Consider the following 26,747-nt stretch of genomic DNA (forward strand, 5'->3'; position numbering starts at 1 on the left):
ACCATTCATGTACCACATGCTGCTGCTTACATGCCCCTTATACTCACTTCTCTTCCAGTATTTTGTGGTCTTTGAATTATTGTAAAATAGGCTATATATTAAATAAAGGACAGGATATAGCCACTTCCCTTTCACCATTGTCTGGCTGCTCATGATCCATGTCTAAATGTCATACAACGTACATTCAATGGATTTCATTCAAAGAATTCTGAATAGCCTACAATGATAAAATATTAAATTGCTAAAATGTAAATATAATTTGGGTGTATTTTTTAATGCTACTTGTGTCTTTACAGTTAATGCAACAGGGTAGTTTAAATTGAAGTTATTTTTTACTCAAGGATACCAAGAGCCAAGAACCCAATTTTATTTTTTTTTTATTTATTAGCAAAAAGTAATACAAATAAACAGTGTATACAAAAAAATAAAGCAGGAATTGTAGTTCCGCTGTTATACACCCCCCCACATACTGAGCACATTAACTAAGGCACAGGTGTTTCATATTAGACAACACTAATAACAATGGACAGGTTTTGTTAGAGAGGGGACGGCTGTTGATGGTCTAAGCTATGAATGGACATCAGAGATCCTTAAAAAGAAGTTGTGAAATACATTTGGTAAGCTGTTCTTTAGAAACGTAGGGATGAGGGACATGTTCTGCTCAAACGGTGTTACAGTATGATATATATTATGGACACATTAAACTATAATACAGTCAGTGTTAGAAGACAGGATTGATTTACTAATGAAAAGTAGAAAGATGACATTTTTCCAGGACAGTTTATCATCCACTAATTTTGCAGACTTGGTTGATTCCAATATTATTAACAAACAAAAAAGTTTAGCATGTTCCTTTGGATAACTTTTACTTTCATTTCTGAAAATTATAAAATTGGATTTTTGGAACTGGAAGAATAGATCCTCGAAGTATAGATACATATTGATCTCTATTCTTAAGGTGTGATTAATACATGTGTATAACATATATATTATTTATACCAACTGATAAGAAAATTCTGAAAGTCATGATGGTAATGTTTGGAAATGAGCATGTTAGATCTCCTTCAACATACCGATAAATCCAAGGAACACAAATATATTACACATTTGATTATCAAATATTTGATTACCAATACCATACTTGAAATGCTGAAATGATAACAGATTCCACATTCACCCCCTAAAAAATTAAAACTAAATGAGCATGAGCTCCAGCACTTCAATATGAAGCGGATATAAAGGCGATCAACCCTTCACTGGTCAATGAAACAACAAGCAAACAGAAACAACTAAATTATAATCCCATTCAGTTATTGAACCATTTGTTTGTTTAAAATTGGTATGAAATAATTAGACATGAAATGTAAATGTCATAACCTAAACATGTATACATTTTTGCAGGGCATGAAACCTTCTTTAACTATCAACCTATGTGTGTGGAAATGTTATAATGGAACATCACAGCAAACAATGCTGATTTCAGACATGTAAGACAAACCAAATATATGAAAAAACAAAGGTCTTTGCTTTACCCGCAAGTCAATTTACAGCTTTTTGTATAAGCAGTGTATATTCTGAAACCTGCACGTAATAATAAAGGAATACAGTATATACACAGGTATATAGAATGTTTTGTATATACAAAAAATTACAAACATAAAAACACATATAAAGTAGCTCCAAACATGATCTGGAGTGAATGTGAAATGTCATATTTTATTTGTCAGAGTCTTGTTGAAAGTGTCCCTCTCTATGGTTGCTGCTGGTACTGGCCCTCCGTGGCGGTGTAGAAGTCCTCCAGGACACTCTGCATGTAGTCAAAGGTGGGCCTTTCGTCAGGTTTGTTTTTCCAGCAGGACATCATGATCTCATAGAGCTCAGCAGGACAGTTGTCGGGCTGAGGCATCCGATAGCCACGCTGCACTGAGGACATCACCTCTCCTTTAGTCATACCTGGGGATAATACAGGCAGAAGCGGAGGTGTGAATATAGGAGTGTTTAGAGAGAGGCAACACACATACTGCATCCACTCAAATACTCAAGCTATAAATGAGAGCATGAAAACCGTAGGAGTAGTAAGAGTAATAATAGTAGCAGTGATCGTCTCAGAACTGCATTCTGAGACAATCAGCAACTGAATTCTTCAAAAAGCACACCAATTTCCCTAAACTCTACACACAAATCCCTTCATTTCTAATTGCCTACACCAAGTGGTCAACCCACTCAAGGACCCACTTTGAGAACCACTGAATTAGTACACAACTAACACAAACAGTCACAATTGATAACAAACCAATCAGAAGCTTCAATAGATAGATAAAAGGGCCAGAGTCAGTTCATTCTTCTATTGGAACAATGGATCCAGAGAAATCTGAAGGAAGAGGTGTAGGACACCAGAGTGGAGAAGGAGGAAGAAGAGGAGGAAACACAGTATGGAAAGGAGTAAGAGGTGAAGGAAGAGGAACAGTAGGAGTTGGAGGAGGAGATGGGATAGGAGGAAGATGACGAGTAGGAGGAGTAGAGAGGAGGAGGAGGTGAAGAAGAAGGTAGAGGAGGTAGAGGGAGGAGGAGGGAGAGAGGGATGTGAAGAACAAGAATCTCTGCTCTGTTCCAGACCAAAGACAGGACGCTGGGGCAGAATAATTTGTTTTTTGGCGTGTTGTACTGTACAGTACACTAAGGGATAAAAAATGTGCGCAAATGTGCAAATGTATACATTTGAGTTCATCATGTAAAAAGGTTTTTGAGGGGAGAACCACAAGCAACATAATAACCAGTTTTTGTGCTATTGTTTTGAATTTATCTCACCAGTTTGGTTTTTCAGCAAGATTGAATGGTATGAAGTAAGAATAAAAAAGTATGGTAGCTGTAGCAGTGGTGGTGGCAGCGGTAGTGGGAGTAGAAGCTGTTAGTTATATGGTAATTATAGTAGCAGTAGTGGTTGTACTGAAAACAGACTGGTATTATACACTGAATTATTGCATCAAATGAACGTTTTTCCATGCAGTTATCATCAGCCACCAGTAGAGGACAGTAATATACAACACGAGAAGATCAGTACTATCTACTCAATAGTTGTAATGGCAATCATAATGGTACAACATATATTTAAGTGAACGTTTACCTGGGTAAGGGATTTTCCCAAAGGTTATAATCTCATAGAGCAGAACTCCGAAGGACCACATGTCTGACTTGATGGTGAATGAGCCGTAGTTAATGGCCTCTGGAGCGGTCCACTTAATGGGGAACTTGGCTCCTGCGGAAGACATACACATACTCACACAGTTACACACACAGACTTCATGTCACCATTAACACTAGCTTATACTTAGTTTATACAAGGATGGCTTGTGTCAGTAACTCATACTGCCACACATTCCAAAACATCTCACCCATACTGTCTATGTAAAATGTAACGGAAGGTTTGGATTCTATCTTGGTGTGTTTCATTGTCTCCTGGTTCCAGATCAGTGATCAATCAGGTTTTGTTTTGTGACACACGGACACATGCATTCCCTCTCATCTATATCTCTCTGTATAACACTGTGTATGAAAGGAAATAGACCCTTTGTATGTTTCAAGGCCATCAGAGCTGTTTGTCATTGTGGTGAAGGTGGCGATGATTTGAGTGTGAAAAAGTCGAGCAACCTGTAAATGAAACCTAAAGTCTGGTTTGACCCACAACACAATGGTCTTTCAAAATAAGGTGTCTATTCTGCTTCTTGCTCTCAAAAGGGGATTTTTATTTGAATGTGTCACAAGTATCCAGTTAAGGAGTCAGCTCATATGTGACTGGAAAAAAACTCTTTCACAAGACAGAAATGCTGACACACACACATTTTCTTGAAAATACAAAGACACGCAAACACATACACACACAAAGTTTACCCTCTCTGGCAGAGTATTCGTTGTCCTCTATGACTCTTGCCAGTCCAAAATCAGCTATTTTACAGAGGAGACTCTCTGACACCAGGACATTAGCAGCTCTCAGGTCTCTGTGAATATAATTCTTCTTCTCTATGTACGCCATGCCCTCTGCTATCTGCAACAGCACAAGGAAAATTTAGACTTCAAGAAGGGCACTGTTTCATCATTCTCACAAATTTCAGGCAGGACTGAAAAAATAAAACTGGCAGGAAACCATTGAAGAAAAATAAATACACAGTACATAATGCCTCAAACATTACAAATATCACCACACTACAGAGTCTAAATGACATCATATGCAAAATCATTCACATATGTATTTAAAAATACTCAAGAATGTAACGCACTGGTAAACTGATGCAATTTACAGGTCTGCAATTTTCTAATAATTTTGAAGGAAGTTTCCTGCAAAGAATTATGTAACTATTTACAGCAAAAACAGTCATTTTCTTGATGGAATTTCATTTAAATTTAAGCAAATATTTATTTATTATTAGAAACTTTATTCTTTATACTGTATGTTGAATTGTATGCTTGAAAAACTACACATTTTGTTCAGCTTACCAGCTGAGGTTACCCTAGAAATGAATTGGAGATAAATAACTGAAGGTGTTCTAATTGAAATTTTCTTTCAAAATTTTCCAGTGAATAATAACTTATTCCAATAATAAGTTCTTTCCAGGAAACTGGCCCATAAAATAATCCTAGAGATTAGCTTTTTATTAGCTTTTTGTGATTCATCTTCATTTAAATCATCATCAGAAAATAGGCGATGGCTTCCAAGAGTGCAAATTGGACTCTAAACAAAGACCAGTGCAAGGAAAAGGAAGCCTTGGCGGGGAAATCCGTTAGCCATTATCCATTATCCAGATATCCGCTGGCTACACTGGAAGCCCTGAAACATTGGCCTTTGCTCCCAGAAACTAAATCGTTGCCAGACAATTGGCAAAGGGTTCTGAGATTGTCAGTCAAAAGGTCTAATTAGTTTTTCATTAAGGAGAGAAGTGGATGTTTATTATAGGTAGGTCTACTTGTCTGCCTACTGGGGTTTTACAAGAAACATTTATTCATTCATCAGTCCTGCTTGGCTCTGATAGACTCATCGACCCAAGCAGCAACACCACAATGTGCTGTTGCGCTACACACCATCGCAAGAGAATTTTAAATTGATTATCAGATTTGTGCTTTTGGTTCCTTCTTTCAGTTCAACAACGGTAACAGCGGCGTAATGTCTGTTTCACAACCACAGAGGAGAGCTGTGAGAAAAAGCAGCGCATTGTAGTCAGTGTAAAAATCACCTGCGCTGAGAAATCGATGAGCTTGGGTAGTTGCAGTTTGCACGCTGCGTCACTCTTTAAGAAGTCTAGTAGGCTCCCTAAAGACAAGACAGATGAGAAATAATGTCAGTGTCTTGTATGTTTGTGTCCATGTGTGCACTGGTGGACTGTATGCTTTCTGTGTATCCATATAAAATGTTTTTGTACTGCTGCACTGATTGGAAATTGCTGCAGATAAGAATATCAGCTGAATGTGTAAAAATAAAAATTTAAAAAAGCTAATTTACCATTTGCCATAAATTCAGTGATGATATAGATGGGTTCTGTCTTGGTGACAACAGCGTAGAGCCGCACCAGCCTGTCGTGCTGCAGCGTCTTCATGACATTGGCTTCATCCAGAAAGGCTTCAACTGTCATGGTGCCTGGCTTCAGTGTCTTCACTGCTACTGTGGTTGAGTTGTTGTAGTAAGCTGATCGGACGGAAAGTGAAGGAGAATGGAGAGTATTAATACATTTCCATGAAACTCTGAAATCATCAGTGTCTTGAGTGCTACTATGAATACTGGACAATTTGAAACAGGCAATAGCTCTGAAAACGGACTTTCTTACAGTGGATGTGTATTGTATTTGCTGATGATATTACTGAGGAGGAGAATAGAATTGGACCAAGAATTGAACCCTGAGGGATGCCATAGGTCATATTTGAAACAAACAGGTTATAAAAAATTATTTTTCAAAATTTAAATTTTTAGCTTCAAAAGCAAAGTTTCCTACATGTACAACACCTTTAGCAAAAGTTCAGGAAAATAAAACATACGGCCTATTAATAAACCCCTGGATGTACACATAGCCTTTTCACTTTTCATTTTTGCATTTGAAATTGAAGTAGTATCACAAAAATAAAAATACACAGTCAGTGTTACACTAGACCTGGCATTACAGAGGTTTTAAGTTTTAGTTTTAGTTTGTCATTTTAGTTATTTATGGAATTATTTACTTGTGTCCTAATTTGTTTTTGCTTTTAAGATTCATGTGCGATAATATTTCTATTTCCATTGGGATTGTTAAAGTAATAATAATAATAATCAACTTTATTTGTGGAGCACTTATCAAAAAGTGCTTTCACAGACAGATAAAAACATTAAAATCATAGCAGTTGATAAAAGACAACAATAAAAATATGACATAACCTGCACAGTACTCTCTCCCTCTCTCTGTCATATATTTCATTACACAAATCTGACCTTTCACTAATTGTTGCTTTTTATTATGAAATACTGGGGAGATTAACAATCAGACCACTAAAAATTATCCAAATCAAACAGTCTCAGAATAGAATATTGCTCTTTGCTGCTCTGCCAATGCCAATGCTCATTTGTGGGCAGACTGAACGTTATATGAACAAAGCAACAGATATTGCAGTTACATACAGTGCAGTAATAACAAGTCACTGTGCAAGCCTGGTAATAAGCATGAATCATGATGTGCTATAAAGAAGTAGCCAGGGGAGGGGTTACAGAGAGAGTGACAGGATAAAGGAGTACAGGAGAGGGCTGCTGGTCGTACTAGTTTTATATTCATGAAACTGACTATTTCCTTAAATGAACAGGAAGAAGGAATTAACTGTGCATTCCCAGACAGGGTCAGGTGACTTATTTTGGCATGGTAGCAAACTCTTCTCCCTCTTCATACGTAAGGTCACAGATATTATGTCCTTTAATCACAGTGCTTTCTTGTCAATGTTTGAGCTACTCAAACTATACTGTCAGGGAAACAGGCTGAACCTGGTTTGTCTGAAGGGATCGCACACAGATTGCATAAAACACTATTGATAATATTGTGTTATCCATTACCATCATGGGTTTATCTAATAGTCTATAAAAGGTTTTCATATTTATATTTCCACAATTTTATATGATCTAATTGTAATTGCTTCATCATATCTTTCCGCAAGGTTAAGTGGGAGAGGTTTTATTGGATTTACTGTAGGAAACATCTTGGAGAGTCTCAGTTTTGATGGGTGTAGTCTGTTTAATCTTTTGAACTGAAACAATACATGTCTGGTGCATACAGAAGAGGAATGGACGTGCTCTTTTCCCTGATTTCTACTGCCAGATACGTTTGCCAGGCCTCTCTCAGACAGCTCAGTGTGGCTGTACAGTCTATTTGTCACCACAACGAAAACACATCTATTATATTCTCACATACAGCTTTTTAAAGATTGAAAATAACCTTTTAACATTGATAACCACATTATTTTTGGATTTATCCAGTGTATTTTGTGTGATATCATTACTACAAATAAAGTCATTCTTTCAGTATAAACCTCATTCCTGGAACCAGAAAACAGACTTCCACATTTTTACCCACCCACTCTTTTTGTTGTCATATACTTCCTTTTTCTTTCAAAGAATTGCAGCAGCAGTTGTGTAAGTGTTTAATAAAAAAATTAACACTTCCAGAACAGGAATATGCTTTTTTAAACAACTAAGAAACCTGACAAAGTATTTCATTGCCGTAATATATATATAATCCTCTCTGCACACCCCTGTCTGTTGTATATATATACACACCCACACACACACACACATATATATATATATATATACACACATACATACATACATACATACATACATACACACACACACATACACACATATATATATATATATATATATATACACACATACATATACATACACGCATATATACACACACACACACACACACACACACAGATTATAAAATTGACACTGATGCACACATGGATGTGATCTTCCTGGGCCAGTCTTCACTACAGTGTCAGGCGTGGACACATTACAGCATATTTCCAGAGATAGCAGTCAGCTCTCACAGTTAAATAGTGGGAAATACAACTTCCCTGTACTGTCCATTTCTGCAGCTCTGAATTTACATTGAATGAGAGAAAGGAATTAGAAATCCTCTGACCTGCAAAACTGAATTAGACACACTCTGCTTCAATCAACCACCAAAATCAAGGTGCCATTTGCAGGACATTTAAAGATGCTATTATAAATGAATTAGGGTGGGATTGGTGTAATTGTGTGGATGGAACATCAAAGATATTACTGATGTTTGTGCTTCTTAATTTAGTTTCTAAATAAAGACTACATTTCACATAAAGCCTATTATACCCCAAATATGGGTTATATTGTGGGTTAATAGCTTGATAAAAAGGAATTAAGTAATACTGTGTATTAACAAATAATAAGCAGGTAATAGCTTGGTATTAACAACAATGAACATACATCCGTGTGTAAAACCTTCTTTACTTTTGTTCTTCTTTTTTCTTTTAAGATGAAATGACATAGAAACTGGAAGTTTAGCATTTTGCAGCCTTGAATCATGGTTATTTGTCACACTCTGCCAGTCAGCCATGCCATGTTTTGCACTCTTCGGTTTTGGTCAGTTGATTATCTGTTATTTTGGTCTGTTGGGTATTGGGGTTCTGTCTTGTCTATTGTCTAGTGTCCAGTAACCTAGTTTGTCTGAGTTAAGTTTTGTCCTGTTTCCCAGTTGGTTCCGTCTCTGTTCCCTACTTAATTCTGTTCCTTCACTTGTTCCATGCTTCCTGTTTTCAGGTTCGGTTCCTGGTCTTGTGTTCTCTGTTTAGCCTTGTGTATTTCCTTGTTCATGTACTGGTTCTGTTGAGCTCACTTTGTACCTGTCTGTCATTTATTATAGATTTAGTCCTGCATCTTAGCTCCTAGTTCTGTGTCTCAGTTCATGTCTTAGTGTTTACTGTTGGTCTATGTACTTCTGTGTTATTTTGCCCTTGTCTGCTCTGTGTTCTCTTTAATCCCAGCTTCAGTCTGTTTTCATTGTTGGTTGTAGTTCTTCGTGATCTGTCTGCTTGTGTCTTTATTAGTTTCTGATCTGTTATGTGTTCAGTAACCTGTGTCATGTCTGTTCCCCCAGTTATCACTCTGCATGCCAGTCTCTCTGGGCCTTTCCGAAACTAGACCCTGTTTCACTTCCACTCCGACACGGAGTGAACTCTGGTCGGAGTCATCCTCCAGGCCAAATCAAGCTCCCTAACCCGCGTAGGGTTTAAAAACAGCGGCATCCTTCGGACGAACTACCCTCTCTCCCCAGCATAAATAGGATCTGACGTTACTGCTGCACTCACTGCTATAATACGTGTGTCAAATAAACAACAGCGGTATTAAGATTCAGGATTGATGTTGAGGAAAAGTGTGTTTTTTTTCAATAACGAAACTGTAACTGTATAAATATATATATATATATTATAAAAAGACTGATATTCATTGTAAAGAAAAGCCTATTTATTTGAACCTCTTTAACTTAGCCTATTTGAAAAATGTTACATTCACAAATACAACATTTCAATATAAATCAAATGTTGTTAACCTGTGAATGGTGACGTGACAATGTCAATGTAGTTTCAAAATAAGAAATTCTACATGTTAACTGGCGAAGTCACACGGTACGCAAATTGAAAGAAAGGTCCACACACCTTCAACAAGCCAGCATCGGTGCTGACTCAGCATTTGAGGGTTTAACAACCCACTACCACTCCGACCTCATTGGTTTCAGATGGCACTCAATGTGGCATACCCTCCGCACGAACGCACAAACAGAGTGGAAGTAGGTAGGGAGAGGGAGTAGCAAGCAGTTCCTGTTTTCCCCTGCTCTCTCTGCCTGTGCCTCGTTAGCCTCATGTCCCTCTCCTGTGTACCTCCTCCCAGCTCGTTAACCCTGTGTATATTTCCTTGCTTGCTTCCCTCAGTCTCGGTCCGGTCATTGTAGCTTGTAATGCTCTGTACAGTGATGTCCTCTGTCTGCCTGTTTTTTCCCCCGCCAGTTCTTGGATTACCAGTTTCATTATTTATTTTACTTTGAATACCCTGGACTCAGCCACTGTGTTTGTAAGTGTGCTCGCCTTTTGTTTAATTAAATCTTTGAACTGAACCTGTCAGCCTTGTTTCCTGCATTTGGGTCCTCCAACATGCTCACCCAACCACGCATCCTTACATTACTACACAAAACAACTAACGTACATCTGCATTCAATGACAATGCCCTTTTTTGTAGTTGTGGGGTGGTGTTTTTATCACCACGTCAAATCCCCCAACCCGAGGAGGCAGTCTGCTGTCTATTGCTACAAGCCCCAACTGAAACAAATCCAGCGTTGTTGAACCTGCTGGGAGCTATAACTCCCACTAGCCACACACCTTTCCATCACAACAAGTTACAAGGAGCATCACAGGGAGCTCATTGTGGCCTGGTCCCAAAGGGGGGTTAATATTCCCTCCATCTACTCTTGAGCATAAGAAGCTGTTCTTAGTCAAGGTTACTGGTAAAATCCAGGCAAAATTTTTGTCTTCACTCACCCATCCAGACTTCTCCAAACTGTCCAGCTCCGAGTTTCTTCACCATCTTGATTGACTCTTTAGAAATCTCCCAGGCATCTTTATCCCATGGCTTCTGAACATTGGGCTTCACACACGGACGGTCCAATTTACGACACAGGCCATCCGCTTTGTCTAGAAGGTACACACACGGAGATACAGCTTCAGTGTTCAATTTTCCTTGGTAATGAATAACATGGCATACTTATTCAAGTAATGCGGAAACTGAATCACATTGTTATATAAATAAATGTTTCTCATGAGTAAAGGTGTTTACACAAATAATAACAAAATCAACAACTCATATTAAACACATTAGTGTGGCAGGGTGAAATTTTCTTCAACAATATTAAGCGCCTCCATTCAAGAGTCACACTCACTGTGGTAATGTTTGATCATGCTGCCGATGTCCCTGAAGGAGATTTTAGGAGAGATGTAGTAGCCGCCATTATCCATCATCCTGATTTTATAGTGTTTGACTGAATCTGTCCCCTGGGCATCCACATCCCTGATGGACAATGAGTAGCTTCCTGTGGGAAAACAATCAAGTAAAAGCGAGTGAGTAGCAATTAGAAATGGTTGAATTGAAGCTCCATGAACTGAATGTGGGAAATATTTGTGCATAAATATCTGTCTCTTGGGGCTGCTTCCAAAGCCTACCTTTTGATGTTTCACTTTCCCTGATAAGATAAGACCCTGGTTTGTTTGCGGGCGCCAACAGCTGCCTTTCTGAATCCTTTCTTGTGATGTCTTTGAAAAACCACCTGCAATGAACAGGAAATGCACTGAATATACAAAATGGACATTTTACTCATTGCCAACTATTGGTTGACCTGTTTATTTGGTTGTCCTAAAGATTGAAAATCCTCCATTGTGATTGGTAGATTAATTATGGAAAGTTAATAAAGAATAGTGGCTTTCAATCATCATCCTGTAATTCATATAGATTTGTACAATGTACATTGCAATGAAAATTGTCAGCATGAAACAAAAGCACTATATGGAGAACAATATAAAGTAATTTATATGTATGCAGCTACTCACTCTTCTGTTTCTATGGTGTCAACTTGGGCAACATAATTGGATGGGATGAATCCTTCTTTGTTTGTTGTCAAAGATCTTGCTTTCCACCACTCCCCGTGTCTGCAGGAAATATAAATCTATTTTAGCACATCGTCATTTGATGTCAGTGTTGACAGTGCCTTCTGCAAAACCTGGGTGTACTAGACTAGACCCTGATTTTCCACAGGTTCCATCTTAAGTGGCTTTAAAGTAGAATAAAAAATTATGTAGACAAGAATACCAGATTTCCATTCATCAGCATCTTCCAACAATTTATTGCAATTATAAGGAGCTCACAGTGAAAGAAACAAAGTTTTTTATTGCATGCACCACTACATCAAACTGAAATCTGTCTAATGCCTTAAGCACCATTTAATGAGTACTTCTTTCAAATTCAACCTGATATATATTGGTATCATTTGAAATTTTAGTTTGAAAACTTGTGATGCAAGAGTTGGGTGGACCAGTGGGTCTTTCAGAGTTGAAGAGGTTACGGTAAACTGTACCCGACTCTGACAGTCTCTTTATGGTGTGCAGTTGAAATAGCTAAATTTCTTATCTTGTGTAAGAGTTCATCTTTGGTTCTTTCCTTACATGATGCAATGTTATAAATGATGAATAACATTTAAGCAGTCTACCATCAGTATCGGACACTTACTCCTCTAAGATTTTCATCTTCTCTCCTTTCTTGAATCCTAAGTCATCAGGATGCACAGCTTGATACGGGTAAAGGCTGACCATTATTTTACCAACGCCCCTTTGCTCTAAAGGAGGATATAGAAAAACATATTGAGAAATCTCACAGCTTATTTTAATCATGCAATCTGTGTCACACACAGTGCAAGCTTTCATACAGAAATGTCAGACAAAGGTTAAAGAGATAATGTACAAACCAACACCTCTATATATAGTATAGTACAAGTGACCCATTCACAAGCAACCTCAACATATTACAGAGTGTAGATGTTTCACTGGTTATCAATATCATCATCATCCTCTACTGAGTAAAGTATATCTGGAAAAACATTAATCTCATTCGGTATGTACACACAATACTTAATAAGTATTCTTTCATGTCAGTTGCACATTGTCAGTCCAGCATTAGCCAACATCTAGTACTGGTTTGTGTTAAGATAGTCTGGAAGGATTAGCTAGGTCACTTGCCTTGCAAGCTGGAGATTTAGTTGCCATTTACAATACACTGAAATTAAAGAATACGTTCACATATGTTACAGTATAATTCTCACATGCACAATTTATATTGAACAAGTTATTGATGGCTACATTCTCAAATTCAGCCCAAAGCCCAAATATAAGGCTTTGGTAATCTGAGTTAGCTAAATCAAATGGGTCTTTTACAGTAGTTAAGTTACAGTCTTTTAAGTACAAAGTGTTTTGTTGAGCTACAACTGTAGAAAAGTTTTTCTTGCTTGATTTTCCTTTTATCACAGTTGTTTTCTTAATTAGTACTTTAGTAAATGCTAAACAAAGTCTATTGAAACAAAGATAGACAAGGGGTTGTAACATTTTTGACATTTCTGTTTGTATCTTTGAGCTCTTTTAAGCCAGTGCGTTCAAAATGCAGCTAGTTACATGTGTATGCTATTAAATGTTCTATCTGTTTTCTCTGCATCTGTATCTTAGTTGCTGTCAGTCACAGTAGTGACATGGTAGTGAACATAATAATACAACTTGACAAAATGTGCAAATGTGCACCAGCTAAATGTGTGTGTGTGTGTGTGTGTGTGTGTCAGACACATACTGAAATTCAATCAAAACTTATTAATACAACTAAACATTTTGTTGGGTTGTAACATTTGTATTGCTGTCATTGTTGTTCAACTAACCCAGACTCTTGTAGCCATGAACTAGCTTGCCTTACAGCTTATAGCTAAAACATTAGCACTAACAACTAACATGAAAGATATCTAGGTTACATAGACATGTAATAAATGTAATTAAAGTTTGATGAGTTTTACTACAAGACAAGCAGGCAAATGCAAAAACAAAAACAAAAATAAATTAAGTAAAAAAAATCTTCTTACCTCAAAACAATGATTTTCCTTCTAAAATTGGGTGCTACTTTTTCACATGTGGAATAAGGACTAAACTGAGCATGTGCAGAGTGAATCAGGTGATTCGTAACTGGTTCCTGATGTGCTACAAAACTAGCAGGAACTTTTTTCCTGCCGGAGTGTAGAAACGTTCTGCCCTACAGTGCTGTGATTAGCTAATACTCATCACTTGCATGCGTCCTTGTGATTGGATGCACAAGCGTAAATACGTGTATACGTGCATGTATATAAATAACTGTATACCCTTATTTATTTATATGTAAATATATTTTAATAAAGGCCTACACTTAATTATTTGTTGTGTGTGTAGCATGAAGATACTACAAATTTTGTTTCATAATGCAGCCTTGTGCTGTATAATGACTAATAAGCTACATTGTACCTTGAAACCTATAGGTGACGTCACAGGGACTATGCCCACTTCTTTTATACAGCCAGTGATTACAACTGACCCGTTTTACAACCATCCCCGGTCTCCCCTGCTTCTTCTTTCAAAATGGAAAGGTATCCAACAATTTTTACACCAGCACAAGAGAGAATGAAACAAACATAAAGAAATAAAGAATGTGGCGTACCTTCCATCTTCTGAAACATCTGACCAGGTAACAGAGAATTATTCTGTAAAGACAGACCAAGAGTTTTCAGGATGAGAAACAAGAGTTGTGTGATAACACAGACATCTATAACTGCTTCTAACACAAAAGTAATATTAAAGAGGTGGTATTATGCTTTTTGGCTTTTTCCCTCTCCTTTATTGAGTTATATTTCTTTTTTGTGCATGTAACAGGTTTGCAAAGTGAAAAAGCCCAAAGTCCAGCCCAAAGGGAGTTCCCATCTCCCACAGAAAACTCTGCTCTGAACCGCTTGAAAACAGCTCGTTTGTAGTTCAGCCCTTCACTTCCTTTACTTGTGACGTCACAATGAAAACGCGTCATAAAGCTTGCCAAGCAGCTAGCAGGGGTCAGACACGACCTTAAACCAAGCTAGTCTGAGCGGAGGCCCTTTGGCTCGACTCGCCTTTGTTTGGTTTCCCATTGTAGAAAAGTTGCTTCCAGGTACTTTTTTTCATATCATCTCACCTCCATCGAGGTTCCAAGCGAGCTGAGGGAAACTAAAATGCTGATTGGTCAGAGAGAATATTCACTATTCACAGTTTTTGTATGGAATTTCATCACTAAATCCACTTCTAAGAAGTTTTGAGGTGCCAAATCAGCTGTGTAGATTTTGAGATTGAGTTGAGGAGCTCCGCAAATGAAGCCTGTGCCGACCCGCGGGAGGAGCGTGTGAGGCCGGCCAGCCGCCCGCTCACAGAGCCCTCTGCTCCCGCCGTCACACGGACCGCTGCAGCAACAACGGCAGAGCAAAACACAGCTGGAAGGTTTTCATACCGCTTATCTGTCTTTATATTCTGAGTAATGTTGAAACGTTTTAACTTAAAAAAGAGAAAGCTCTGTGGATCGCTGGTGTGTGTGTCGCATTGAACATTACGTCGCGGCAGTTGTGTGTGGCGTCGCTATGACGACAAGCTACGTACTATCTGTGCGTACTACCTGCAACGGAAAACGGAGCAGGGCCGAGTAGAGTCGAGTAGGGCCGAGTCGAGTAGGGCCGAGTAGAGAGTCGAGTAGGGTCGAGTAGGGCCGAGTAGAGTCGAGTAGAGTCGAGTAGAGTCGAGTCTATCGATTTGCGCTATGGTAGCATTTTTCGGCAAGGCAGCATAGATCGTCAGAACACCGGCAACAGTTCAACGTTTAGTCCTAAAAGACGATGCAACTGCGACTCTGTTTGGGCCTGGAAATCCACAATCACAAGCTGTAAGTATGCTTTATTGGTTGTGAATTATATTTAATATAAACACTGCAATGTAACTTCAGACTGTTCAAGTGCGGAGTTGTTGTAAACGTTGGCTAACACAGCTAAAGTTATAACTATAATGCTAATGTTACACCTGATGTGAAAAATTGTTGAAGTGATTTTTGAAGTGGTTTATGGTAAGATGTGGAACAATGATGAGTAACTTACCATAATTACTATCTGCTAGGTTAAGGTCTCAGTCTGAAGAGGCTTTGATTTGGATCACACTTCCTTGTTTCGACCCGCCTTTCTCTGCTTCTGATTGGCTAGTAGTCCTTACCTGGGAACTGCGCATGTGCAACTCCCAGCAAAGATTTTGTACAAGTAAGATGCATCACTCTGTAGCTCAAGAGCGGAGCGTACAACACACAGGGTGAAAAGAGGAGCTGCAGCGATGTGCAGTATGAGGGGAAAATATGGTGTTTTTTGAAAGTTAGACCATGTAAACCTGTTCTGGTACAACCCCTAAATAAGATTTTGAACCTGAAAATGAGCATAATACCACCTCTTTAAGAATAATTATCTATCTATCTATCTATCTTCCATTATTTTAACTGGCATATTATCCTTGTTGGACTATGGACTTTCACAATTTCATTATTTCCTGATAGACGTCATCATGTGAGACAGGGAAGTTCTGTTCATTGGGAAATATAGAGTAGCTATTTTTTGCAAATGAGTAGGAAAGGGCGGATCTGAATTGTAAAATACTCTCTTGAGAACTGAGTCATTTCACAACATTCTTTATTTAGTGTAATGAAGGTCAAGGCAAAACCTCTACAGTGATTATGGGTATTTTCATCTTCACTATTCCATTTGTTGAATTTTGAAATTAACCAGGACACATTAAATAAATAAATGATTGATTTCTATGCTGTGACTTTTCTTTGGTTTTCACTTTCGGCTAAAATCAGCACCACTACACACTGCAAATGTTATCTCAAGGAACAGAAAACAGTGTCTTATTGTCTATAACTGAAATTTGTGTTTTGGTCAGCCCAGCTGTCTGACTACTTACTATGTTGTTTTTTGTACTGGAGGTAGGATCTCTGACATAGTGCGTTTGCTCGGTACGTACAGTCTGCTGGTTGATCTTTTTCTCCACTCCTCCGCTCAGAGTTTCGCTCAGCGTGGACTTCATACAGCCCATCCTGCCTGCATGAGGAAGTGAGAAAAAGGAAGAGAGAACTGGACTGTTACACATTTGCCATTTACAGCTGCTGAAGCCAGCACCACTTAAAATGTTTTCTACCCCAACACCTGTCACTTTTTGTCTCTGGAATGTAAAAAATAGCACAGAACTAAACTAGCGATGTGATCATTTTATCCTTTTTTATCACTTGGTGTCAAAGAGGAAATGCTAACATACGCTTTTAAACTAGGCTAACAAAAAGTTACTCTATGTCTCAAATTAACCTGCTGCGGTATAAATCTCTTTCTACTCTGCATGTAAAAGCTCTAATCATCTGACCAACAAATCCAACAAATACTTCTGTTTGCAGAGCTTGTGGTCGAAATTAGTCTTTTTTTTTCTTTTTTTTTTGCTACAATTTAGTTATTGTTTCTATCATCAGAGTATAATATGAAGGAGGAGTAGAGCTCTATGACACAGATAGTATTGAGAGTTGTAATGGTGTATATACTGTAATAAGTATTTCACATTATGCAATATACAAAAAGGAGCAACTGAAAATCTGTCCTGGAAGAAGTATTTAGAAAGCAATACCCCAATTTAAAAATACTAATTTGCAAGCAGAGGTGCTGCATTCAAAATTATACTGAAGGTAGGTACAAAGTATGGCAACCAAAAGTACATTTAAATACATTTACTCATTTTGCAGACACTTTTATCTAAAGTGACTTACATATGAGGAACCACATACAAGCATCAGTAAAGTGAGAGATCTATGAGCAACAATAGATATTAGTATGATAACGCATACGGCAACAATGGGATAAATAACTAGAGGAAGAAAACAGTAATTATAACTCTAGCTCTCTGTACTGACAAGTCTGCTCTGCAGGTTTAAATAAGGTTTCTTTGCCAGTGGCATTTGCTAGACAGTGAGTGACTTTGTATTTGTTATGTAGCAAATCTAGCTTGCCCAGAGTACATTTGAATCTCAGATTTTTAGGGAAGTAGAGGTAGACGAATGTGAAAACACCTCTCTGGTGACGAACTTTGCATACATACAAGTCAGTAAAGTCGAGGTGTGACAGTTTAGGACGCATAAACATAAAAAATAATTTTAAATGGATTTTTGAGACTCTGAGTGAGGCAGGCTACCCCTACTTCCAGTCTTTATGCTAAGCTAGGCTAATCACTACCTTGCTCCAGCTTGCTACATAATGTACAGTAACAAGAGTTGTATCTTCTCATCTAATTCTTAAAAAGAAAGCAAATGAGTAAATTTTCTAAAATGTCAAGCTATTCTATTGACTAAGTGTTATAGTATCAAAATTCATGGAAAGTTGGACACAAACTTTCCGGCATCTCTGGTAACAAATTTTTATGCTTTCCACCTGACCTTCTACCTGATGTCACACTTCCTGGATTGGAAAATAAACATTGCCAGTGATCATAATCCAGGCAGCAATGAGATGAGGTGAAAATATGATGGTGTTTTAATAGTTACTTTAATACAATTCAAAACATTGAGCTTGGAGGAAACTCTTAAAGGAGCTGAAATTAAATTAAGAGTTATATTAGTCTGGCTTCCAATGAACAGTTTTATTGTTGTGTTTATCTAAGTATAATGCAATATATTTCTGAAGTAAAAGGATTTAGTTTGCATTAGGGTTGACCCCAAATCCAAGATTCGATGCTTAGATCGGCGGAGCCTGATTCGACAGGCGATATGGGGGTGCTCAACATCTGATTTTACATAGAACTAACAGTTTTCTCCCAATAAGTTAATATACAGCCTATTACAATATATATTTCAATGTTTAATGCTGTAAATAAACATGTAAAAAGAATAAAACTTTCAATAAATGTTTTTAAAGTGCGTGAATAAATCCAAAATTGTAATCTTAACCCTGGGTCGTCAGCGCGCATGTGTAGGTGTAGTGTGTATGTGTGTAGTGGCAGAAGAGGAACACTTGCTGAAGAGACGGAGCCCCAGCTTCACAGGTGTTGGTTCTGAGTTGTCCGCATCTCGTGTGACTTTTGGATAATTTACCACCGTTGATGTACCACACAAAGAATATTTTATCGTTTTTGAATAGCCGGTTACTTGAAATAGTCTATTTCAAGTAACCGTGAAGTGCATGCAGTTGTCGGCAGCACGTCAATAAACGGTAAATGGCAGGCGAAAGACAGAAAAGGGTCAACAATAAACCCCATGATTAGACTATCTGTGGACTATCTATAGGCAGGACTTGACAATTCTGATTCGACTTTGTAAATCCTTGGTCGGGGAGGATTGCCGTGTTAGTTTGTTTTTGTGGCTTGGAGGTGGGCTGTTTTCTGCTGACCCACAGGAAACCCACAAACACTGACATCATGATCTACGTGCACAGATACGTATATGTACAACCAAATAACCACATGATCTTTTTAAACTTGGGTGTTGTTTCAAAGAAGGTGTATAGCAACTACAAGAAGAAAGATCAAATAGACCACAATCCATAACATCAAAAAGAAAGACTATAATATGAAAGTTATGTTTCGTGCAATATGGTGTGTAGCTCTGTGATGGTCTTTGAGAGTGTTTTGAACAGTTTTGTCAGATATGTACCTTCTGCTTTTTAGCCATGCTGGCTGTTTGGCCCTATGATGGAGTTTGCAATATGGGCAATAAATAAATAGTGTCAGTCAAGGCATATTTATTCGAACTTTGGACCCATTAGAGAATATTTAACCACTTTGTCAGCTTGATGTAGTCCACTTTATATATATATATATATACTATATACTATACTATATAATATATACTGTCGGTTAAATGTTTAGTGTTTACTTCCTTATTCATTCCATATTTTATAATGTTCCTACTTTTGGTCTAGTCGCCTTGCTAAAGTCAGTTTTGGTGTTTGTTAAAGCTGGTGTAGGCAAAGTTGGAGAACTAGCAAGAGACCCAATAAATGCTGTCAGGATGTGAAGAGAATTTCAATAAGTATAACAACAAATGCTTCTGAAAAAAATTTCCTACCCCAGCTTTAAAGAACTGCTTTTATTTATTCTACTGGTATATCTAACCATTGTGTGTACATGTGAATTGTCTCCTTAGTTGCAGATGTTTTGCTTACGATGCAAGAGTCCAGCTGAGTCCCGTCGGCTGTGATATTTTACATCTGACATTATTCAAATGTATTCAGTCATAACATAATACATATTTGCTGTACATTTCTGAGGGCCGTACAGTAATACAGAGACAACACCCACACATACACAAAAAAAAACAAACAGTAATACTGATAGTTCAGATAGAGCTTCGAGTAATTATAATTTCATAATAATGAACTACACAAACACAACCTTTTACAAGAGATTATGGCCAAAGGTGCATAACTAAACAACAAGGTCGAGATGAAATGAACTGTATTGATAGGATGCAGGGAAACTGAGGCATCACAGCAGCAGAAGTACATGCTGGTCATAAATGAACACCTGTTTTCTAAAACAGGAAACAAAGTTGCATTAGTGAGCATCAAAAACAGAGACAAAAGGAATACACTTAGCTAGTCTTGTGAGCCAATGAAAGCTCTTTAAAACAGCAGGAAACCTAGAACTGTTGTAAGGAGACAAAGGATCTCACGTCAGATCACACTTCAAAGGTCAAGAACTCCAATAAGGAACAACGAAGCACATAGTAAAACCATAAAGAAAAACTGTTTTTCTAAAAGGAACTAAAAAGACACTTCAGTAACACTCCCTTGTCGTGACCCTTGTTTACCAACTGTACTTTTGTTCCCAAAGGAGTTAAATTTATGATACATTTGAGCATGCAAAACAATAGTGTTTGAGTCCAGAAAGAGAGCCACCACAACACATACGCACACAATTCCTGACTTACAGATGGGTCTTAAAGATGGTGTGATGTTTGAGGGGATTTGTACCAATGAAAGTTGTTTTCCTAAGTAAGTAATATTTAATTGAAAATGGTATTTTATACACATTTCACTTTTAAAAAATATTGCTCCTCCAGCAATTTGTAAATTGCAGTATGCCACATTGCGATTTTGATTAAAATACGATTAATTGTTCAGCCCTACTTTAAACATCCAATAGCAGCTTCACACCTTTACGCTCACCCTTGTCTACCACATAATGTTACTTTTGTTCCTAAGAAAATTAGAGTAATAGTGAGCAAGCAAAAGATCGAGCACGGTCAGCCCAATGGCAAACAAAAAAGGGGTGCTTAGTGTGTTCAAATTATGTCTATATAGATGTTTATGAATCAAAAAGACAGTAAGTAAGTGCTTACCGCTCTTAGAGTGTATCCCTGGTCAAGGAAACAGTTCATCCACTGTGAAGAAGTTCTTTAATCCTCAGATTTCTCCTCTGTGTTTTTCATCTGACTGACTGACAGACTGATATTTGGCTTGTCCAGTGGTTCAGCCCATCGACATGGACTGTTAAACACACCAGAATGAGGAACTCAGAGAAACTAGTGGGGGGATTTTTTCTTTCTTACTGAAACTTCCTGGTACAATTGTCTAATGATTATTTGCATAATCAGCAACACACACACCCGCACAGACACACACTGGGGCACCGCAGACAGATGGTCTTTTAGGTCTTTATGTGGGAACACTACATTTGCTAATGTTGAAGTAGAGAAGACTTTGAAAATGTCATAAAAACATATGAAGAAACAGAACTCATTTGAGGAACTGCAACCCTTTTAATGGCCTTTCACATTTCACTTATTTATTTTCATCAAATACTTGATTTCAAAATTGTCTATGGCATGACGTGTGTTAAACGTAATCTATATAATGTAGTATTTACCACAATTTTAATGTCATGAATGTTTTAGTGTCAAGTTTTATAAATTCTCCCACAGTGCTACCTGTTGGCCAAATGACAGCAGTACAACATGACAAGAAACGTTTTCATCGTCATCAGTTATTTATTTTGTTTGGACGGCACACAGAGTAGAAAATATGGTTACCGGCAGTCAGACAAACACCTACACATTTAGCAGAATCATGCACCTTTCACATTTCTACATGCAGAATTATGAACAGCCGGGTTTACACAGTGTTGGTAAAGCGGGTGTGAGTCACTATACAGTCACATGGCAGTTTACAACTAGAAAATCTGATTGAATGAGTATAAGAAAGAATTATATTTGCCCTATTTTCATCAGCAGGAATAAGAATCAGAGACAGTCAAGTTGCAGTATTACAGTAAGATTATACTGGGGGGAAAGTAACAAAATACACAGTTTTAAAAGTGCATGCATGTTCGTCTTTGTGGATGATGATCATGGGATGTATCCATTATTACACAATGAAGCAGGAATGTATTTCAGCCTCAATGACAGAGATATAAACTTTCACACAAACATGTTACACTGGAAGCTCCACTGAGTATTGCATATCTACATTTAAGGAATAGTTTTGGGAAATATACTTATTCACATTACTGCTGGGAGTTAGATGGGAAGATCAATACCACTTTCTCATCTGTACTCTGTACTAAATGTAGCTGGAGCCAGCAACAGGTTAGCTTAGGTTAGCTAACTATGTTATCTGCCTTATCTAAGGTTGGTCATATATCAACACCTGTCTTCTGAAACAAGAAAAACAAAATTGTTCCTCCTTCGCCAGTTTCGTTTTTTACACTACACAGTTTTTGTACGAACTAAACAAACAAAATATAAATACAACATGAAAGTGATATCAATCCTCTAATCTCATTCTAGGCAAAAGGCGAATAAGCGTATTTCCCAAAACTACTCATTTAAGGTGTGATTATAATGGCATCATTAGAAAAGTAAATTAAAAAAGTATAAACATTTAAAAGATAGTACACCCTCATCATTTCTATTTCTAAACACAGAGCCGTCGAAATGTATCATCCATACTCAAAATGTAAATGTGTTGTTGGTCAACAGAACACTGTCACACCACCACCCCAGTGCTCTGCCACAGTACAGGCCAGATTCACATACAGTATGCCTGGATTTTGACCATCAAACACAACAGAATCAGTGAACGCACCTTTCAACAGATAAAGTTGTTTGTTCATGGTGTTTTCCTGTTCTACTACAGCTGAGTAGTCCAATTCCCTCTACAGTATTGTCAATTTAAAGGAAGCACAAGCCATTAATTGGCAATATAATCTCTATCAGCATCACTACAAACATGCTACTCCTACCGTGACCCATTACATCAGCACGTCTCGGTGGTCTTACAGACTGCTTGCACAACTACCAAACTCACATAGGATCTCTGTCTATTTTCTCTTTTTATTCCAATCACCCAGCCTGAGTGTTTAGTAACTAAGACTGAAAGTAAAATCAGCTGTACAAGAGCTACGAATGTGTCTTTCTGCTTCCTCCAACTCTGAAATACTCCCCCGCCAATAGTCTGTCATTATATTGCACAGCAGAGCCACAGGGACATGAGAGCACTGGGTGATCACATCGCAGCACAGCGCCTCTACAGTGGATTTTAAGGGGTCAGCGCCCTGCTTATCGGCACCTCAGAAGTGGTGGTGCTACCCTCCGGCTACCAGCCCACTTTGGAAAAACGGCTTCATCACAATGGCAGCTGGAATCCACCTCGCAACTCTCTGTCCACGGGTCGGAGGAGTATGTGACAAGTTAGCTGTTCCTCTGCCCAGCCTCTCTGTGGGCCGAGGAAGAAGAGGAGCTCTGGCTGTCCTCAGCGTCGTCTCCATCTGCAGGACATACATATTCATATGATTATATTAGTGTTTTTGCTTGTTTTGATGTTTGCAATTCAGGTCCAGCTTTTTTATCGACACTACTGCCGTGGCTCTAGAGATGGAAATATTGGTCTGTTGATTGCCCTATAGATCCACCATGCACTTTGATCAGTTGAAAATTTTAATTTGCCAGATACTTGGTTTGCGGCCAAATTCCTGGTAAACTAGTTCCCATCAGTCTCAGCTGTACTTTGTCTTTAGTGTTAATTAGAAAATGTTTGCATTCTAATATGCTAAATTAAGATGGTGAACCTGCATATTACCTGCTAAACATCAGTATGTCATGCCACTGTGAGCATGTTTCTTGATGTTAGCCTTTTAGCTCACAGAGCTGCTAGAATGGTTGTAGACTCTTAGTCTTATAATATTGATAGATGTCTTTTTCCTGCCCTTAATTCACAACATTGTTGTGTAAGATTCAACTCACGAAGGCTAACCGTCACCCCAAATTAAACATTTGTTATCTCAGCCAGCTTTGTAATTGCCCCTAAAACAAGCAAATTGCACAACAAACACCAGATACGAAGCATTTACCAGCCTTCTAGTCCTGATGTTTTGACTGAATTATGTAAGTGCAAGACTTGTCAGTGAGGAGATCTGGCATACAGAGCTAAAAGGGCAATGCTGATGGAAGGTAGTATGTAAAACACTCCAGTTTAATGCAGTAGTTTACCTCCCCCTCCTGCGTTGATGTGCAGCTGGGACAGAGACAGGGTGAGGGACAGTTCCCGTCCCTCGGGGTCGGTGGGACTCTGCAGGATGTCATGCATGGCGTTCCTGCGTCCCGTCCTGCCAGAGGCGATGAAGTCTGCGTATGTGGCCTCAACATCAGACATCGCTCGTGCATCGTCCACACAGCAACTACTACAAGAAGAGCAGCTGTGAATTTATCTAAACACACACCTCTAGAGGTTCACCTCCATCCATCACAGTGTGCAAATTCATTAAAGAAGGGCAAAGTTGCTTGACAGACCCTTTCAACACTTAACTAACTTTTATATTATACATGTGATATGCATATTTCTTATGATGTACAATATTACTTTGCAGATATTTTGATTATTTTTAACCCGCTATTAGGCTAAAGGGACTGAATTAGTCATGTATCAAGTCTAAACAGCTGTGCTTTTCATGAATTTCACAGCTTTAAAAGTCTGAAGTATCTCGTGCTAAACCAGGCAGCCCGTTCATAGTTAGGCCCACAGGTCAAGTATCTGGTAGCCTGTAAGCCCGGGACCACAAGTCAAATTAGATTCCCATAATAACTCAAGACGCCGTCTTATTGTGTCTAAGTCCAGTTTTATGCATTATCTTACCTTCAGTGATAGCTCTACCAGTGTTGTAACCCCCAGCTACATGTCTAGGGAGTGACTTAACCTACAAAGCAGCAATGCAGGCCCGACATCACGTCAAACGATGCAACAAAACAAAACAAAAAAAAAACACCGAAACCGACGAGCGTCCAGTAGGTGAAGATGCAGAGGCCTCACACTATGGACCGCGGCTACTCAGTGCATGGGAATAATTTAACAATATTAATCACATCAGAAGGATGGCCTGAGAAGTCCCCCGTCTATTTTCCATGGCCGTCGCATCTTCCTCCTTCGCGACCAATGAGCGGCCAGCAAACCGCATCTGAGCGCTGATTGGACCGGAGACACAAAAGGATGCGAGGAGAGAGCTTTGGGAAGCACCAAGGCTTGTGCTGCATTCGCGATCAGCTCGTAAATCTCAGCAAACTGACTAAAATCTCTATCCACCTATCTAGGTGATAGGTATGATGTTTTTGGCTATTTGGCTGTTGTTGTATTGATTAAACAGGCAAAAAGCAAAAGAGTGATCGATAAAAAGCAATTCTGTACTGTAGTTTCAAGAGTGCTTTTGCAGACTAATGCAGATTAGCCAAAGAAAAAAAGGTAGGGGTTGGGGTGGGGACTAAAAATTTAAGTATAACATGAATATCATGAATATAAATGGTAAAATGATAAATTTGAATTTTATAATGACACTTCCACAACATTTAATATGCTCTTAACTTAGAGTAATTACAAGAATATCAGTGTTTACAGCTTTATGACTTTATAGGCATATTTTTATTCTTATCACAGCTATTGAAACTACGGTATCATGTGATGCAGTGGAGTGTAAACTATCCAAACGTTGAGAATGCACTTAGTTTATCTTTATATGCACTCTTTCTTGAGTACATTAATTCATCATTAGAGGAAATGAGAGGAAACAAGAAAACGCCAGGAAACACTTTGGTGCAATACCTGTTCACACCACGGGGTGGCGCTGCTGTCAGCATGAATATATCCAGCTGCCAGTGCCAAATAGTCACCACCACAAATTCGAGCTCAGATTTGTGAAATAACTCCAAATTTACTGGAGTCAGTAAACAAATGTCTTGTGGCTGTATGATTATGAAAGTACATTTCATGTATATTTAATATAAAACTTCAATGTAAGAGTTGTTTACAAGCCACATCCAAATACAACCATAGATTCTAACAAAATGAACAGACCATGTATTTCTCTTTCCACAAAGGATGTGCACCAACAAATATATGTTTAATCTGACATGAATTCCGAAACTCTGATTCATCCCTTGTAACCAAAATGTAACTATTGACAGACAAAAATATTACTGTATCAGATTAATATTTAAAGGGAGAGTAAGTGATTAAGGATTGTTAATATTTAAACAAACACACCCCTCCCTAACTGGAATTTGCATAGTTATTCTTGCTACCTTGAACGCTGAGCCCTAAAGGTTGCCTACAAAAAGAACGCAATAAGGTACCCAGGTGACACACTGGGATGAGAACGGTTTCCTCCTGTGCACGAGCACTGACGCCACATGTTGCTGATTGGCTGGAACAATGTTGTGTGGCTACGTCCACACCATTTTCTTTGTTTTCCATAAACAGCAACCTCCAAACTCGTTACATATGGTCAAGACCCGTTGGTGTCAGTTTGCTAAGGATCCCCTTAGCGTCATAGTTCAAGGCAGTGGGGGAAGGCCTGTAGTGTCAGCTTCAGGCAGTAAAGGTAGGTATAAGATATTTAACACAAAAGAAGGTGGTTGGGGTGGATGGAGGGCCAGAAACCGGACTTTCAATGAGGAGATTGGTGTTTGTGTCCCTTGTGAAACAAAGAGTCAACATTAAATATTTTTATTTAAGTTACGTAGGTTATGTAAATTGCGTAACTTACGCAAGTTAACTTACACTGACGTATGTAGTTATTTTAAC

At 38.3% G+C, this 26,747-nt stretch overlaps 2 protein-coding genes across 9 annotated transcripts; both read right to left on the reverse strand.

Moving 5' to 3' along the window:
• Window positions 1-360: 360 nt before the first annotated feature.
• lyn (LYN proto-oncogene, Src family tyrosine kinase) lies at window positions 361-21,147 on the reverse strand. 7 transcript variants are annotated; one of them, XM_046051781.1, is made up of 13 exons: window positions 21,020-21,147; window positions 16,669-16,745; window positions 14,312-14,354; window positions 12,320-12,425; window positions 11,644-11,742; window positions 11,260-11,363; window positions 10,980-11,129; window positions 10,582-10,734; window positions 5,492-5,674; window positions 5,226-5,302; window positions 3,889-4,042; window positions 3,125-3,256; window positions 361-1,953 (listed from the first exon to the last, which is right to left on the reverse strand). In XM_046051781.1, the coding sequence occupies exons 2-13, from the start codon at window positions 16,738-16,740 to the stop codon at window positions 1,751-1,753; spliced, it is 1,476 nt and encodes a 491-aa protein (XP_045907737.1). In that variant the 5' UTR covers window positions 16,741-16,745; window positions 21,020-21,147; the 3' UTR covers window positions 361-1,750. The 7 variants fall into 7 exon arrangements, with proteins under 7 accessions (XP_045907737.1, XP_045907736.1, XP_045907740.1 ...); XM_046051780.1 differs by having other exon boundaries at window positions 16,609-16,745; XM_046051784.1 differs by lacking the exons at window positions 16,669-16,745; window positions 21,020-21,147 and adding an exon at window positions 15,759-15,830.
• A 500-nt stretch (window positions 21,148-21,647) lies between these two features.
• On the reverse strand, window positions 21,648-25,064 carry LOC123972532 (cAMP-dependent protein kinase inhibitor alpha-like). Of its 2 annotated transcripts, none has more exons than XM_046052058.1 (3): window positions 24,810-25,064; window positions 24,167-24,354; window positions 21,648-23,445 (listed from the first exon to the last, which is right to left on the reverse strand). In XM_046052058.1, the coding sequence occupies exons 2-3, from the start codon at window positions 24,327-24,329 to the stop codon at window positions 23,369-23,371; spliced, it is 240 nt and encodes a 79-aa protein (XP_045908014.1). In that variant the 5' UTR covers window positions 24,330-24,354; window positions 24,810-25,064; the 3' UTR covers window positions 21,648-23,368. The 2 variants fall into 2 exon arrangements, with proteins under 2 accessions (XP_045908014.1, XP_045908013.1); XM_046052057.1 differs by having other exon boundaries at window positions 24,167-24,357.
• Window positions 25,065-26,747: the final 1,683 nt, after the last annotated feature.

Source organism: Micropterus dolomieu, linkage group LG06 (assembly GCF_021292245.1).
Source record: "Micropterus dolomieu isolate WLL.071019.BEF.003 ecotype Adirondacks linkage group LG06, ASM2129224v1, whole genome shotgun sequence".
NCBI classification, from domain to species: Eukaryota; Metazoa; Chordata; class Actinopteri; order Centrarchiformes; family Centrarchidae; genus Micropterus; species Micropterus dolomieu.

Bases quoted from the DNA above. Each gene is read 5' to 3' on its own strand.
- lyn (XM_046051780.1), bottom strand. From the start codon at position 16,740: ATGGGCTGTATGAAGTCCACGCTGAGCGAAACTCTGAGCGGAGGAGTG. The intron at 11,130-11,259 runs GTAGGCTTTGGA...GTTTTCCCACAG, and splicing joins GGAAAGTGAAACATCAAAAG to GAAGCTACTCATTGTCCATC. The intron at 3,257-3,888 runs GTAAACTTTGTG...TGTCTTCCGCAG, and splicing joins CGAATACTCTGCCAGAGAGG to GAGCCAAGTTCCCCATTAAG.
- LOC123972532 (XM_046052058.1), bottom strand. From the start codon at position 24,329: ATGTCTGATGTTGAGGCCACATACGCAGACTTCATCGCCTCTGGCAGG. The intron at 23,446-24,166 runs GTAAACTACTGC...TATGTCCTGCAG, and splicing joins CATCAACGCAGGAGGGGGAG to ATGGAGACGACGCTGAGGAC.